This window comes from Chaetodon trifascialis, chromosome 12 (assembly GCF_039877785.1).
Source record: "Chaetodon trifascialis isolate fChaTrf1 chromosome 12, fChaTrf1.hap1, whole genome shotgun sequence".
NCBI classification, from domain to species: domain Eukaryota; kingdom Metazoa; phylum Chordata; class Actinopteri; order Chaetodontiformes; family Chaetodontidae; genus Chaetodon; species Chaetodon trifascialis.
Window position 1 is genome coordinate 5,573,596 of NC_092067.1, and position 15,836 is coordinate 5,589,431.

General features: G+C 43.3%; 1 protein-coding gene across 1 annotated transcript; it reads left to right on the forward strand.

The window, feature by feature from the left end:
• The first annotated feature begins 1,248 nt into the window (after positions 1-1,248).
• On the forward strand, positions 1,249-14,677 carry wdr3 (WD repeat domain 3). Its single transcript, XM_070976703.1, has 27 exons — positions 1,249-1,309; positions 2,280-2,481; positions 2,619-2,828; positions 2,981-3,099; positions 3,773-3,851; positions 4,750-4,845; positions 5,904-6,005; positions 6,217-6,318; positions 7,189-7,289; positions 7,758-7,862; positions 8,053-8,283; positions 8,375-8,468; positions 8,762-8,863; positions 8,975-9,057; positions 9,581-9,719; positions 9,863-9,919; positions 10,273-10,373; positions 10,888-10,999; positions 11,864-11,998; positions 12,078-12,128; positions 12,661-12,726; positions 13,029-13,121; positions 13,433-13,483; positions 13,623-13,666; positions 13,815-13,943; positions 14,129-14,222; positions 14,334-14,677. Exons 2-27 carry the CDS (start codon positions 2,308-2,310, stop codon positions 14,487-14,489), a joined length of 2,826 nt encoding a protein of 941 aa, XP_070832804.1. The 5' UTR covers positions 1,249-1,309; positions 2,280-2,307; the 3' UTR covers positions 14,490-14,677.
• The last annotated feature ends 1,159 nt before the right edge of the window (positions 14,678-15,836 follow it).

Genomic DNA, 15,836 nt, shown 5'->3' on the forward strand with positions numbered 1-15,836 from the left:
AGTAGAACAACATCCAGTTATGACTTTCAAAATAAAAGTCCAATTGAGTCAAATCTAGATTTTCATTTGTTTAGATAGGCAGACTTAATTTCATGTAGTGTGCATTTTTACACGTTTGGAGAGGGACTCATTAACCAAACACATGCTCACACTACGCCTTCTAGAAACACAAACTGATTTGTATCTGTCCCCATAGTTCATTTTTGCGTCCATGCATGTTACACATTCTGTCCATCCATCTACCTGGCCCGTCTGTTACAGATTTTGTAATATTTCCATATTTTGACCATAAGTTACATGATTTATTTTTGATGGTCAAATAAGAGCTGGATGCCTTTGGCTGCTTAATGTTTTATTCAATGATATACAGGTGAGCTTATGGGTATTAATTACTCACAATAACTTGAACTGAACTGCAGGAAATCCCCTGCAGTGTCTTACATTTAAATATGAATACTAAAAATTGATATAGACATATAAAAGCATCTGACGTTTATCCACAAAAATCGACCATGACTGGATAGAAACTAGTTACAGTGTTACAAAATCCTGCAGAGTGTACATATGTTAAACAGAATTTGGGTCACATTATTGGACTATTCGTATGAAAACCTTCTTATAAACTCGACTTTGTTTCACGGATATGTTCAATTCCTTTTTTGCCCTTCCCCTTCCCCACTGTGATGCCAGTGAAGTGATGTCCTGCTATCAAATTGGCACGTTCCTTTATTTTGTACGAGGCATGCATAACAACTTCCGGTACGGTTCCCGTTGTTTCGACCTATTTGACACATTCGTGCTTCAGTCCCGAATCAGCTGACTAATAAGCGAAAAACACTTCCGCTGTGGCTGTTTAGGGACCTGAGAGAAGCCACTACTCATATGTAAGCTGCAAAACCACTGACCATGTTCCAAACACGTCTGACCACATAAAGAAAAAAAAGGTGATCTGCAACAAAATTTGAGTATTATTTAGGATTTATTTTCTAAGATCTCATACAGTTAATAAAGTTTAGGGTTTAAGTCTGTGAATAAGCTTGCTGTGTTTTTTCTGGGAGCGCAGGCCAAAATAACAGAAAATAATCGATCAAGCAAAGGAAAAAACACACAAGCTATCTTTCAGCACACACAGTTAAGTTCGACCACTACTATATAAAATATGTATTTGTAACAGTACATAATGCTTCGTGGTGCATGGTGAAAGAATATTTTCTTTCACTCTTTGCAGCGACGCGCGATCGATTGGTTGGGTCTGAAACGGCAGCAGAGGGAAGGCAGTACAAGTTCAGCTAGCAGACGCATTTCACAGGTAAGAGGAGAAACTAACCAAATATAAAATGAATTGCGCTGACGGAAGTAATGTTAACTTGATGTAAAAGATACACATACATAAATGTTCTCCATATCATATTTTAGGAGCTACATTTAGGCAGGAACTTCACCACGTGGGTTCATGAACAACCGGTGTGTCGCGTATAGATGCACTCGTTTCTTTGTACAAGATCGCTGGGCGGGCGGGTTTGCCCTGTATTGAGCTATTTCATGGCTCTCAAACTCTAAACCCCACCCCGCGGGCAATTTTGTGTTACAAAATAAACATACCTATGTGTATCTGTACTGGCGTGCTAAACCTAGCCTAGCTAGATATTTCCAAAAAGTAGCGTACACTTTTAGCTTAGTTGTCACCAAAATAATTTGAAAAGCATGATATAGAACCGTTAGCTACAGAATTGTAGTTGTGGTAATATTAAAGTGACACAGATAAAAATGGTACGAAACACGATAAGCTCCCTTCGGACCACAACAGACACGTTAACACTACTAATATGTTGTAATGTATGCATTATGATAATTGCTGCTTGAACACGTTAATGATGACATAAAGCACAGTCAGGTCAGCCATACAGTCGTTAGTGTCTTCAGTTTGTATGTTGTAATGTGTTGTAAAATGGCTAATTATTTGTGTCATTTAAGTACTGTTTAAATTTCCGTACACACACTTTTTGACCAAACGTTTGTGGATACTTGTGCATGCTTCAGGTCTGAGCTGTGTGTCACGGTTTGGTCTAGACCTCTTAGCTCCAATCAGGGAAATCTTAATGCTTCTGCATACAGTGATATTTGAGTAAATAATGTGCCTCTGATTTTGTGGCAACAGGTTGAAGGACTGTCCCTGTTTCAACAGGAAACACAAGGCCCATAAAGAAATCCATTATGTTATGTTTGTTCTGTGCAGGAACATCAACCAATCAAGTCTCTTCTATGTTTTGGTGAAACAGGATCCGTCATCACTTACGGCTGCCGGTCATGGGGTTGACCAAGCAGTACCTGCGCTACATTCCCAGCGCAGTGTTTGGAGTGATTGGCAGCCAAAAAGCCAACATCGCTTTCGTGACCCTCCGCGGGGGAGAGAAGGGGCGCTATGTTGCTGTGGCTGCGTGTGAACACGTGTTCATCTGGGACGTCCGAAAAGGAGAGAAGGTGAGATTTTGAGGTGGATGCGACAGCAGTGGAGGACAGGTCCGGATCTCCCACAAAGAACGTTTGTGGCAACTTTAGAAACCCCCTCCAGCCTAGGTCGTTTCCAGATTTCATCCAGCTTCTGTCTTTCCATGTAGGTCCTGATCCTGCAGGGCCAAAAACATGAGGTGACCTTCCTCTGCCCCTCACCCGATGGCATCCATATTGCTGTGGGCTACGAGGACGGTGCTGTTAGGATCTTTAGCTTGCTGAACGGAGAGAGCAATGTCTCCTTTAATGGGCACAAGTCAGCTGTCAGCGTCATACACTACGACAGGCTCGGAGCTCGGCTCGTCACTGGTTCCAGGGTAAGCAGCCGGATTGTTCTTGGTTTTTGTACACAGGGATGACATCAAGATGAGAATATGCAATATCCTGAGAAGCTGTCTGTCTGAATTCTGGGCTACTGGTTTATTAAAGTGCGCTTTAAGCACATTATGACCTTTTCCTCTCCCTGCAGGACACAGATGTGATTGTGTGGGACATCATCAATGAGTGTGGGCTGTACAGGCTGAGAGGCCACAAAGACATCGTCACACAGGCCTTGTTCCTCAAAGACAAGAACCTCCTGGTCACGAGGTAATGCACCTTTTACCTGACTGGCTCATTTATTGATAAAATGTAGATCGTCATTGAGGACACAGAGGAGTCAAACTAATGTCCACTGTGTCCTCGGTGGTGACAGAGGTCAAGTTTATTTGCTGAAACACAAACTATACACAAAGATAAGAATCATTGATTCATTTTATGAAAATAAGTTTTATGAAGCTCCTTGTTAATTCCACCGACTGAACCTTCACTCTGTGTTGTGATTTCTGGTGTGTGATATTCACATGGTCTCTCTTTTTGACCTCATCCGCTTTTGACAAATGAGCACATTTCTACTTTCACAATACTTTTATATTAATTTGGGACAATGGAAATCCCCACATGTTGTCACTTCATACACATAAGCTTGGTGTTACTTTGTAAGGACAGTAGATAATGTGGTGTTTGTGAGTTTAAGCTGCACTACATGACTTCATGCTGCCGATGATGCAACCAGACAGCCTTATGATCCTGCATGTGGGTTTGATTAGTGTTTTTAAGTTTCAAACAATTTAATCTCAAGTGTATTATAATGTTTAATATGGTTCGTGTTTTTTAAGGCGATAGCCTTAACATTAAGCACCCTCCTAGGCTTAACACTTTCAAAACGAGAACTGCACAGTGTTACCAGCAGTGTGTCTGTCTCTGCTCTGCTGCTGTACAGCTCCAAGGACAGTTTTGTGAAGTGGTGGGACCTGGACACACAGCACTGTTTCAAGACCATAGTCGGCCATCGCAGTGAGGTGAGGGGCTTCTTACTCTGCAGTCATTAACATAAAGAAAAGGATGCCCTGACTGAGGAATGTATGAGAATGAACAGCTGTTAGCATGATGTTAGCTGGCTAACATCACCTGAGATCATGTGGGCCATGAGAATCCATTTGTCAGGCTTCAAGTTATGCATTTGTCACAGTCGTTTCAGACCAATCAGTGTCCTATGAGGAACTGCTGGCAGCTACAAGTGTGCTTTACATGTGGCGACAACACCTTTACTGAAAGAAGAGCAAGGAACGGCACTGAGAGAAGGTGTTTTCGCTTCTCCCGATCAACTTCAGCAAGAGTTCCTCTCTCCTACTATCATGTCCTATGGTTCGTTGATCTGATTGGTTGAACTTAGCCCATGATCGACGGTGATAAACAGATTCATCCAGTCACGTGCCAGCTCTTTTTCAAAGTGCCTGCTTTCCAAACAGTTTCCATGGATGACGTCCCGGATGGTTCTGTGTAACAAACCATCTGCCACGTCAGGTTAGGGTAACATCACATTAGCCGGGATAAATTAAAGAAAAGTCTCCTGGTTACTAAACACATGTAAACATAACGGTGTTATCAGAGAACTTACAAGCATTCAGCCCTTCTCACACTCCTTGATTTCTATGCCTCTGACTTTTCAGCTCTGCTGTTTCCTATAGGTCATGTACCTTCAGTCTCATTTTTATGTGAAAAGGTTATTGATTGTACCTCTGTTGACATTAGACAAGGGAAGCAGCATTGTTACACACTGAAAGATGTTTCTTTGCTTTGCATTAGCCACTGATGAAAAACAGACCGTTGGAATGCTAATATTTTGTTCATTGTCCTACATCAAAGAATGAGATGAACCTATGTGACCGTGTATATTTTCCTGCGTGTGTGTGTTAGGTATGGGGCATGCTGCTGCTGAACCAGGAGAACAGGCTGTTGACAGGCTCAGCGGACAGTGAACTTCGTGCCTGGGACATCAGCTACCTTCAGGAGGTGAGGAAGAACTGGGCTTTGTTCTTCGTACATGCCAGCTTTTCTGCTCACTGTAACTGACTGATATAGAGAAGAACTGGGAAGTTAGCATGATCTCTGACAGCCACTGTGGACAAATAAAAGCCCCACCTACGCAAACTTTACCAAAAGAGAATGAAATAGAGAATTGCCGGTCTATGAGATTAACCAGCGCAGTGGACCAGTGGCGAAACTCTGATGCCACACATTTCGGCAGCATTTAAGATGTGATTTAGTTGTTGAAGAATGTGACTTGAACGGGTTAAAATGGCTCCTATAATATATGCAGTATTTCTTTGGGCAGTATATAAACTAACAGGTTCAATTGTGCTCAATTTTGACTGTTTTTGTGGTGTTTTCTTACATGTTGACTGGTTGAGTAGTCTAAATTTAAACATCTGTTATAACATCAGAGAAATCAGAACTTCCCTGCGTAGGCCAGGCTCTCTGGGAGCCTTCTTAGCCCCAGGCAGTGGGAGCCCAGGACGAAGAAAACTTTCACACCGGCACAGTCCTGGTGTATTCCAAAGTGGGCTACCTTGACTTTAGCCTAGGGCATGTTGGCCCTCCTCCAGAGCAGGGTCAGCCCTGAGTTTGTGGGGTGATCCCCTTGACTAAACATTTAACCCAGGGTTAGTTGAAATGTAGCTTAAACTGTAAAGCCCGAGGCTTTGTGTGTGTGTGTGTGTGTGTGTGTGTGTGTGTGTGTGTGTGTGTGTGTGTGTGTGTGTGTGTGTGTGTGTGTGTGTGTGTGTGTGTCTCTGTGTGTCTGTGTGTCTGTGTGTGTGTGTGTGTGTGTGTGTGTGTGTGTGTGTGAAAAGGGGCTAGGGATAGCCCTGGGCTACTATAGTGTGAAAGCTGTGTTTTTATGTTGGATAAAGAAATAAAAACTGATGTTGGCTCAGTTGTTGTAAAGTCTGTCTGTCTGTCTGTCTGTCTGTCTGTCTGTCTGTCTGTCTGTCTGTCTGTCTGTCTGTCTGTCTGTATGTATGTATGTATGTATGTATGTATGTCTGTCTGCCTCCCTGCATCCTGCTCAGGAGAAAGCTGAGGGTGAGCCCAAGGTAAAAAAGGGGAAATCTCTGCTGGATGAGGACAATGATGACGACAATGAGGAGGGGGTGGATGAAAGTCTTGAAGAGGTATGAGGGTAGTCATAAATATATTCTTGTGAGAACACTGTAATAAAATGATGAAGAGTACATAGGTATATAATGTTTTTAACAATTGTATTCTGTATCAAGCAGTGTGTATCTGAAATGAGTCTGTTTTGCTTGTATGTGGCATTTTCAATATTGAATTGAATTGAATTGGATTTAACTTAGCTTTGTCCTCTCTGTCCTTCTGTCTCAGCGGATCTTGAGTTGTAAGAAAGCCGGTTCAATCCTGAGAGAGGCCAGAGACCGAGTGGTCTCCCTGACAGCAGACTCCAAGGCCAGAGTCATCGCCTGCCATGTGAGTGTTGAAGTGTCTTCTGGTTCCCTCATGATGCCTCATGATGGGTATGGAAATGACATCATAGCCACAATAGAGCACAGATGAAGCCGACTTATTTTCTGCACTCTTTTCCAATCACTTCACAGTTTCATGTAAGAGCTCAAGTGAGATGTTTTTTGTGTTGTATGAGGGGCATCTGAGGCCTTCCGTCATCAGTTTTTAGGATTTTTCCTGGCACTGTTGAATCACGCTGGCCCTCCTCTGTGGCTGTTTGGCTGACTTAGCTCATCGATTCAGCATTAAAAACAGCCTTGTGGCTGTTCAACCACGTGAATTAGTGATTTTGCTCATTTTTGTGTGGTTTCTACCCATTTTTTGCCTTTTTCTTTGTCTACAAGCGTATAACCACAACCTGACAGCCTATCACTTTGAGGCTGTTTATTATGATTCACAATGGCATGAAAACATGAATAGTTTGCTGCCTAGTTTGTTTTGTTTGTGTTTCCTTAACGTTTTTTGGACTAGGAATACTGTTTACTGACAAGTTATTTCCTGTCGTGCAGGCACAGGCAGAGTGAATGTGCTTGTCTGCGGTCAGCTGGCTGTCAGCTGTAGTTTTCACAGTGTGTTCAGTTAACATGAAGGGAAGTGAGGCAGTGTGAGGCAGCAGTTGAGTATTGTCAGTGTTAGTTATATGAAGTTGGCCCGATGTGTCAGGGCCTATAAACTGGAATTACAGAGAAATTTTTCATTGCTGTTTAGTGGTTTTATACACAATCAGTGCACACAGTGTTTAACAGAGTTTGTGACTTTAAAAACACATTGTTGGTGTTGATATTTTATATATCGGCAGTTAATGGTGGACATATCCATTCCTCTCTCCACCAGGGCAATGATTCGATCCTGGAGCTCTTCACTGTGCTGTCAGAGGAAGAGGTACAGAAGAAAATGACAAAGAAGATTAAGAAAGCCAAAAAGAAGGCAGCAAAGTAAGCTCAAGACAATATTTCTGTTTAGTTCATTTAGATTTACCTGCTTGTTATTACTGTTATACTCCTGCTTATAGCACTTTTTACTTTTAACTTTTTACTACTACTGCTACACTGCTACCACTATAATAATAGTAATAAATTATATTTATAGTGCACTTTCCGTAAGACTGTGATAAAGCGCTTCCCAAAAAGATAAAGCACAATAAGGCAATAATAATAAAATAAATTCACACAGAGGTGAGAGCTTTTTTTTTTTTTTCTTTTTTAAATGTGTGCTTCAAACACATTGATGTTACTGGCGTGACGCTTTCTGCTGCTATTACTGTTCCTTTCACTAATGTTTTGTGTAATTGATCTACCACTGCTACTAATTTTGACAGCGCAGCACTATAGTGTGTATACAGTTACTGTACAGCTCTGAGGGCAGCATGCTGAAGCCTGTTGTATGCCTGCCCCCTGCTGTAGAGCTCAGGAAGATGCAGGCGAAGAGGCAGCAGAGCCTGTGGTGGAGAGGAAGCTGACGGATGAGATCCTCAGACTGACCAACATCAAGGCCTCCGCCAAGATCAGGTCAGTGTGGAGCCAAACATGACAGTAGCTTAGAGGTTACAGAGCTGAGCTTGTGTCAAGGACAAACCCAAAAATAGGCACTCAGAAGCTTAATCATTCATCCAGACTGAATGCACAATCAGTGATGTTAGCCACTAATTGCTTCTTTACTCTTTAACTCCTCACACTGCTGTCCTCCGCCCCCTCTCAGATGGGTGGAATGCCTGTCATGTGCAGGTGGTGAGCTGAAGGTGGCGCTGCTGCTGCAGAACAACACTATTGAGACGTACAGCCTGAAGACTTCAGACAAGACCCCCACGGCCAATAAGACGGCTCGCCTCACACTCGGCGGACACCGCACTGATGCTCGCACGCTGGCCTTCAGCTCGGACAACCTGGCCATCCTCTCCGCCTCTGGTGACACTGTGAAAGTTTGGAACAGGTGAAGCTGCTTCAGCCCCCGCAAGGCCCGGAAATGTCTTTTAAGTCTCAGTGAGTGGTGGTCTAACAGAATGCCCGGCCCCCTGTTGCAGGTCAACTCTGCAGGTGATTCGCACCATGACCTGTGAATACGCGCTCTGCTCCCTCTTCGTGCCTGGAGACAGACAGATCATTCTGGGAACGAAGGTACTTGGACACACACCAGCTCACCCACACACTCATGGTTCATGGTATGAGTGTCAGACATTTCAAGTTTCAATTGCTGGTTTATTCACTTGCATAGATCCCACCTTTCTATGAATTTGCTGCTATTAAGGAGTCAATTTTGTCTTTGAGTTTGTGTTTTTCTGAAGTTTCATTGAAGAGCTTCTGTGGGACGGGAGGACAGGGATGCTGGTGTGGGTACTGATGTTGAGAAAAAGAAAAGTCTTCTGTAGTTAATGTTTCCAGTTCACTGAGTGTTGCTTTTTTCCTATCAGAGCGGGAAGCTGCAGATCTTTGAGTTGGCCTCAGGAAGCCTGCTGGAGACTGTGGATGCCCACGATGGAGCCCTGTGGTCCCTGTGCCTCGCACCTGACCAGGTAAACCTGAACACCTGCAGCACTCTGCAATCCCAACTGTCCCACATTTTATGTTTTCAGAAATTACTGACTTTTCTGTGCTTTTTCATTTGTTGTGTGTCGCTCATGTAGAGGGGGATTGTCACAGGAAGTGCAGATAAGACAGTGAAATTCTGGGAGTTTGAGCTGGTAAAGGACCAAGGGACTGGCCAGAAGTAAGTCACCACCTCAGTCAGTGTTCAGTTATCAGTGTGATCTCATATTTGCTTCCACCTCGGATACTCAACTAAAACAGGAGTCTTCCCAGATATTTTGCGACAAAACCTTTTGTCATATATATATCTGATAAAAGTCAGGAAACCCCTCACAAAGCAGACCCCAGTGTAAGTGAAATGCTAAAAAAAAGTTTCTTTCAGAGAGCTTTGCGTTTACAAATAAGTGTTTGGTTTTAAGTCATGTCAAACTACTTAGAAGTGTAATTATTGATGATTTATACTATAGTCAATCAGCTTTTTACTCACACCAGGTATAATATGCAATAATAATCAGCATATTCTCTTTACTAAACATATGTTGGTCTTTATCTATGATGTTAAATCTTATCTTGAATGTATGTCACAATATTCGATAGTGAGTTTCTTAGAAAAGCACAAAAATGCTCAGTAACAAGACTTAGACCTGACTCATATTTTATACTGCCATGAGATGACTGTGTGTGTATGTGTGTGTGTGATATAGGAGGCTGACAGTGAAACACACACGCACTCTGCAGCTGGAGGAAGACGTTTTGTGTGTGAAGTTTTCTCCTGACCACAGACTGTTGGCTGTCTCTCTGTTAGACTGTACTGTGAAGATCTTCTACACAGACACACTGAAGGTACAGCACATATATACACAACAATACACAACAATACAGCTGCCTGTACTACCTGTCACCATGTAACCATGACATATTCAATGTGTAATTGCATCATGAATAGCATCATCATAACTGAACATTTCTCCCTCTGGCTGCTTCAGTTCTTCTTGTCTCTGTATGGACACAAGCTGCCTGTACTTTGTCTGGACATCTCACATGTGAGTATCCTCAAGCTGCAAAACTGTTAACTGTCAGCTGCTTTTAGGCCCCAGTGATAAAGGTGATGATGCACTTTATTTAGCAAGATGTTCACAGTTAGACAGCTGTGAAAATTCGTGGCAGCTGTAACACGGTCAGGAGTCAGGGGGTTATCCTTTTGTATCTGTGACTCTGAACCTTACACCTTTTTTCTCACAATGTTAATGACTTTCTGATAGAGCCTTATTGTAAATAGACTGTTGTAAATCACAACAATCTTAAACTCAGTTTCAGCTCATTATGGTCACATCCTGGCTGTGCTGGACCCACGGTCCTGCCCTGCAGACTCTGATCTTGTGTTTCTGTTGACCAGGATAGCACACTCATCGCCACCGGCTCCGCCGACAGAAACGTGAAGATCTGGGGCTTAGACTTTGGAGACTGTCACCGCTCCATGTTTGCTCACGACGACAGGTAACGCCCAGCAACGCAGAGCCAAAGCAGTCGTGTGCTCATTGGAACAAAAACAGTTGTTATCAAGTATGTGGTGGTGAAACAATTTTCTTGGCACTTTCCAGCTCTGACTTCATGTGTTGTGGTCAGGGACTCTGATCCGTGTCCTGTTAACTCTGGCTGACCTGTGACTTCACACCAGCTGCTCTTTCATCTCACCGCTCAGCTGTTTTCTCATGGATCATCTCACTTTTTGTCTGCGCTGTTTTTTCTTGTTCTGTTTTTGCTTTATTTCCAGCCTTTCTGTGTTCATTTAGTTTTCTTTCAACCTGCCCCTTTGATCTTTTCATTCTCTTTTACTGTGTCTCTTGCTTATTAGCTTTCTTTGTGTCTATTTCTATTGTCTTCCCTTGTCATTATTTCCTGCTTTTCTTTGTTTCTCTTCCCCACTCTTAAGCTTTGGGTTTATTTTCTATTTTACCTTTTCACTTGGCTGACCTTCTCTCTCTTCCCTCACTCTGTTTGTTCCCTACAGCGTCATGTTCCTCCAGTTTGTCCCCAAGACTCATCTGTTCTTCACAGCAGGGAAGGACAAGAAGATCAAACAGTGGGACGCTGACAAGTTTGAGCACATCCAGACGCTGGAGGTGAGGCTCTTATCCACACCCTTGATATTTGGGGTCAAGTGGCTTAGACCAAGCTCCCTTCACCTGATATGCAAATGAGAAATGATCTTTGTCAGCTGTAAAGGAGATTTGTTGAGTCCTGTGACGATGATGTTCTTGATTCATGGAGACAAACTTGGTTTCAGAAAAGGCTGAAGGCAACAAGACAAGAGAATGCTGAAAAAACAGGAGAGTCTGGGCTCCATGTCAAGTGACAGTTCTCTCTGACCAATCAATGGTCTGCAATGTTTTCACTCCACCTTTTAGTACCAGTTCAGTTCATTTGGAACTGGCAGCCGGGCTGAGCCGAGCTGTACCATGCAGTGGAAAAGAGGCGGATTTGAGGGTGTGCACTTGTGTTGTTTGTTTTGTGGTTGCAGCATGGTGTTCACAGGCAGCTAAAAATAAGGATGTAATGCCCATTACACACCAGAATTTGTCATTTTTGATCATCACCACTCGTGACGTGATGACGTCATATCACAGGAAAGGTCATCAAGGTTGTTATTTTAATTAGCAGAGTTGATCTTGTACGTTTGCGCCAAATTTGAAGGCAATCCATGAAAAAGTTGTTGATATAGTCAGACTTACAGAAGAGTTAATGGGCTGCCGACATACATACATGATCATACCTCAAGCCGTGTCCAGATTGTGGCTATGAGAACCATGACTTTTAGATATCAGTTGGGAGGGTGTGACTAGTGGTTGTTTTAGAAGTTAGTTGGTAGGTGATACATTTTTGTTCCTGCCCAGTTGTGACCTTCATCATGAATCATGTTGTTTTGTCACTGTAACGAGGACTAAAGGGTTCCAGGTTGACATTTGGCTTTCGTCTCTGCCTTACAGGGCCATCATCGGGAGGTTTGGTGTCTGTCCATCAGCCCAAATGGTGACCACATTGTGTCGTCATCCCACGACAAATCCCTGCGTCTGTGGGAGAGGACCAGGGAGCCCATCATCCTAGAGGAGGAGCGGGAGATGGTGAGGTGGAGGATAGGTTGATGCAGACAGTTTGAACACACACACCTGTCTCTAAATGACCCTGTTTTCATCTTGACAGGAGCGAGAAGCAGAGTTTGAGGAGAGCTTGGCCAAAGGAGATGCGCCTGTGGTGAGTGCTCAGTTTTCAACTTCAAGCATCATCAGCATCTTTAAACTATTCACTAGACATCACCTGTGCTATTGCTTCACACTGGCCTGTATCAGGTAAGCTGTGGCTGAGATTTTGCTGGTGGGGTTAGGGTTAGGGTCCTTTACCCACCATAACTAATGCTGCATCAGTGAAAGCTTATGTTCAGATATCTAAGCATGAGGAGCTTGCTATCAGTTGGCAACATTTGTTCAGAAGCAAACTACCCAGCATCCTTGCATTTTGGGGATCATGTCCTTTAATTGGTTCAGAATGCGTTCTGACCCTGAAAGACACATCACAGTTCACTTGGAAGATGTTTGACACTTTCATCTCATTACAAGTGTCATTTAAATGGCAGTTTGGGTGAACTCACATGGCCGATTAACTGAACTGAAGGAAAGTATATCACCACCAAATCTCCAATTGGGCTTCTTTTTTAGATCAAACCAAAACCATTTTTTCTGCTCTGTTAGATGGATGTAAGTGATGCCTTAACGTGTTTTATCTGCAGGTACCTGGAGAGACTCAAGGAGAGGCAGCACCAGCTGGCAAGAAGACCATTGAGACAGTCAAAGCTGTGAGTTGACGTCACCTCTTGTAGCATGAAAACCATTCGGATTCTGATTAGCACCTGTTGGATCTTGCATGGAGCACCGATGGAATGTGAATATTAGTTTAGGGTTGTAGTCTTATGCTGTAGTTGATGTCATTGACATTAAAATACATGTGTCATTGGCCAATAGTGGCATTCAAAACACACCCATTGGGCAGTCAGACCCTTGACCTTGACCCAGGTCTTCATAGAGTGAAAGCTATGAATTAATCACATCTCTGTTGTCTTTATTGACATTCTTGCTGTGTCGTGTTATGTCTTTGCAGGCAGAGCGAATCATGGAGGCTCTGGAACTTTACAAAGAGGAGATGAGGAAGATGGAAGAGCATAAATATGCTTGTAAGAATGCAGGCAAAGAGGTAGAGACACAAACCAGTCATTTCTACTTTTTACAGCCTCTGTTGTTCCCCATTGTAGAGGTGAACATCCTGTTTTATCAGCGCAGGGTTGATCTGTCCAGCAGCTGCAACTGCCCTGATAAAACATCACAGTCAGATAGAACGGATCAATATCTTAAGTCTCATCTTTGGATTGATTTCTGTTTTGTTTGGGTTGATTTCTGCACGAGATGGAAAAAGTTTCCTTGCATTTTTATATGTTGTTTGTTTGATGTTGTGATGTCGGCATTATGATTTATCCAATAAATTTAACAGCTGATGTCCTTTTGCAGCTTCCTCCACCGAAACCCAATCCCATTCTTGTGGCCTTTGGAAATGTCTCAGTAAGTAGAACAATGCTGAAGGATAAATATCAGTATCGCTTTCAGTAACTGAACATTGATACCGATAATAAACCTCGACTCATTGTTATTCAGTTGTTTTCAGCTGTACTAACTGTGTCTGTCTGTGTCCCTCTCGCAGCCATCCCGCCACGTTTTAAATGTCATAAAGAAGGTCAGATCGAGGTAAGATGTGAGCCCAGGGTGACAAGAGGAAACCCACATGATACTTCACTCTGGCTTAACCCATAAAGTTAATCACCATCTGCAGTGCTCTGTGCGTATAAACAGCCTGTGGTTTTTTCCTTCCCTTTGTTTGTGTTGTGATCACCAGTGAGCTGGAGGTTTCTCTGCTGGTCTTACCCTTCCCTTACATCCCTGAGCTGCTGATGCTGTTCAACAGCTACATCCAGCAGGGCCTGGAGGTGGAGCTGGTCTGCCGCTGCCTTTTCTTCCTCCTCAAGTGGGTATTCTACCTCTGTGCCAAATTCTGTTTTGGGAATAAGAAGAAAGACTGTGATTCTGTAGCTTGTCTGTTTCCTTTCCAAAGCACATATAATCATAAATGTAGTTCTGCACAAGCTGCGGTTTCTTGCAGTATACAGTATTGAGGTGAGCTGACGTTGTTGTCTGTCTGTCTGCTTGCAGGATCCATTTTGGTCAGATCTCCAGTAGCCAGATGCTGCTGTCTGTCATAGATGAGCTGAGGACCAATACTCTCTCAAAAGTGCGCGAAATCAGAGTAAGTAAGATCTGGAAAAGAGAATTTGGTCACCAAGGAAAGCTGTTCGTTGTCGTCATCACACTTTTCCCTTTTCATTTGCTCACCTCCTCTTCTGTCTTTGTGTCTCAGGATGTGATGGGCTTTAACAGCGCAGGGCTCCAGTTCCTCCAGCGGGAGATTGAGAGCAAAGAGGATGTGATGTTCTTTGCTGAAGCTACAGGCCAACTGAAGGAGAAGAAGAAGAAGAGGAGGAGGAGAGAGCGAGCCATCCTGACCATCGCTTGAATCGTAATGGACGTTTTATAAACACCCGCTCCTCTTCTCCTCCCAGCCTCGGTCTGGTCCAGGGGTGGACAAGAGGCTTTGTACTGTTGGTTTTTGTATGTTATGAAATTCTGCGAGGATGTAACACAGTGTTATTCAGTGACACGCTTCATTTTACAAATAAACTTTGTCTGACTTTTTCTCACAGCGATTCAGGTTTTATAGAGGTTTTCAAAACAAATAAATCCTCCACTGCACAGAGAAATGTAGTGCATATACACAGCAGTTCCCTCTGCAGCTTCAGGTCTCTATAAAATACATTCACATACAGTTAGGGCCTAAATAGATGCATTTCATGTTTAAGCAGTGTTAATACTCCCCCCATGTTCACCTCACACAGTGGACAGGAATGATTTAAAATGGTCTCTGTCCGACAGGCCTAAAGGGAGCCATTCAGGCTCGGAGCCAAACCAGGCTAAAGATGGTTTAGAAATGGCAGAGGTTTTGAAACCCGTCAGACTACCTGAGCCTCAGACCACCTGGGTGTGACCGTACTGGCCCACAGAGCCATATCTTGCTGGTCGCTGAGAAAAAACTCCCCTGATCCCCGTTGGCCTCACCGCAGCCATCCACCACTGAAATCCGGGAGATGTAGCTGTACTTTACAGCCCTTGTAACTTTGCCTGAATTTATAGTCCCAAGGCCTGGCAGATGTGGTAAACATATTTCATAGCAGGGGAGAAAATCTCGGTTCTCAGTTTTCACCTCCGTGTTTCGCTCCGTGTTCGTTTTCTCGTGCCAGCCCTCTAATCCTGTGACCTTTAGAAAAGTTTCACACCCACATCAGAAACTTCATTTTCCATAAGTGTGTTTATTTCCTGACCGTGGGGCGCTGCGGAATAATGAAATGAACCCTTTAGAACACCTCTCACTCACTGTTCATGTTTTAATCTCACAGCGGACAAAAAACAAATTAACTCTGTATTTACAGGGTTGTTAAAAAAGGGCCAGCAGCTCTTTATGAGGCTGGATTTGGTCTCAAGGCTGTAAATGTCACACCTACCAAAATTAAAAATTCTTCAGGAAAATCCCAGACCGCACTCTCACACTCGCACAGCATTTACACCGTATTGGCACCCAACAGCAGGTTAGATTAATCATCACAAACTGTTTAAAAGAGGGAAACTGTAATGTTGAAGTGAAGGTACTGAATCTGTGCGTTTCACCTAATTTGTGCCAAGCATATAAATTATCGTGTGGCATTTCACTGAACTTACAGTGAGTTACAGTACAAGATGTGGTTCAGTGTTTTCAAATTGCTCATGCAAAATCTGAAGATGAAATCCCACAGCAGTGTTTTATGGGTGT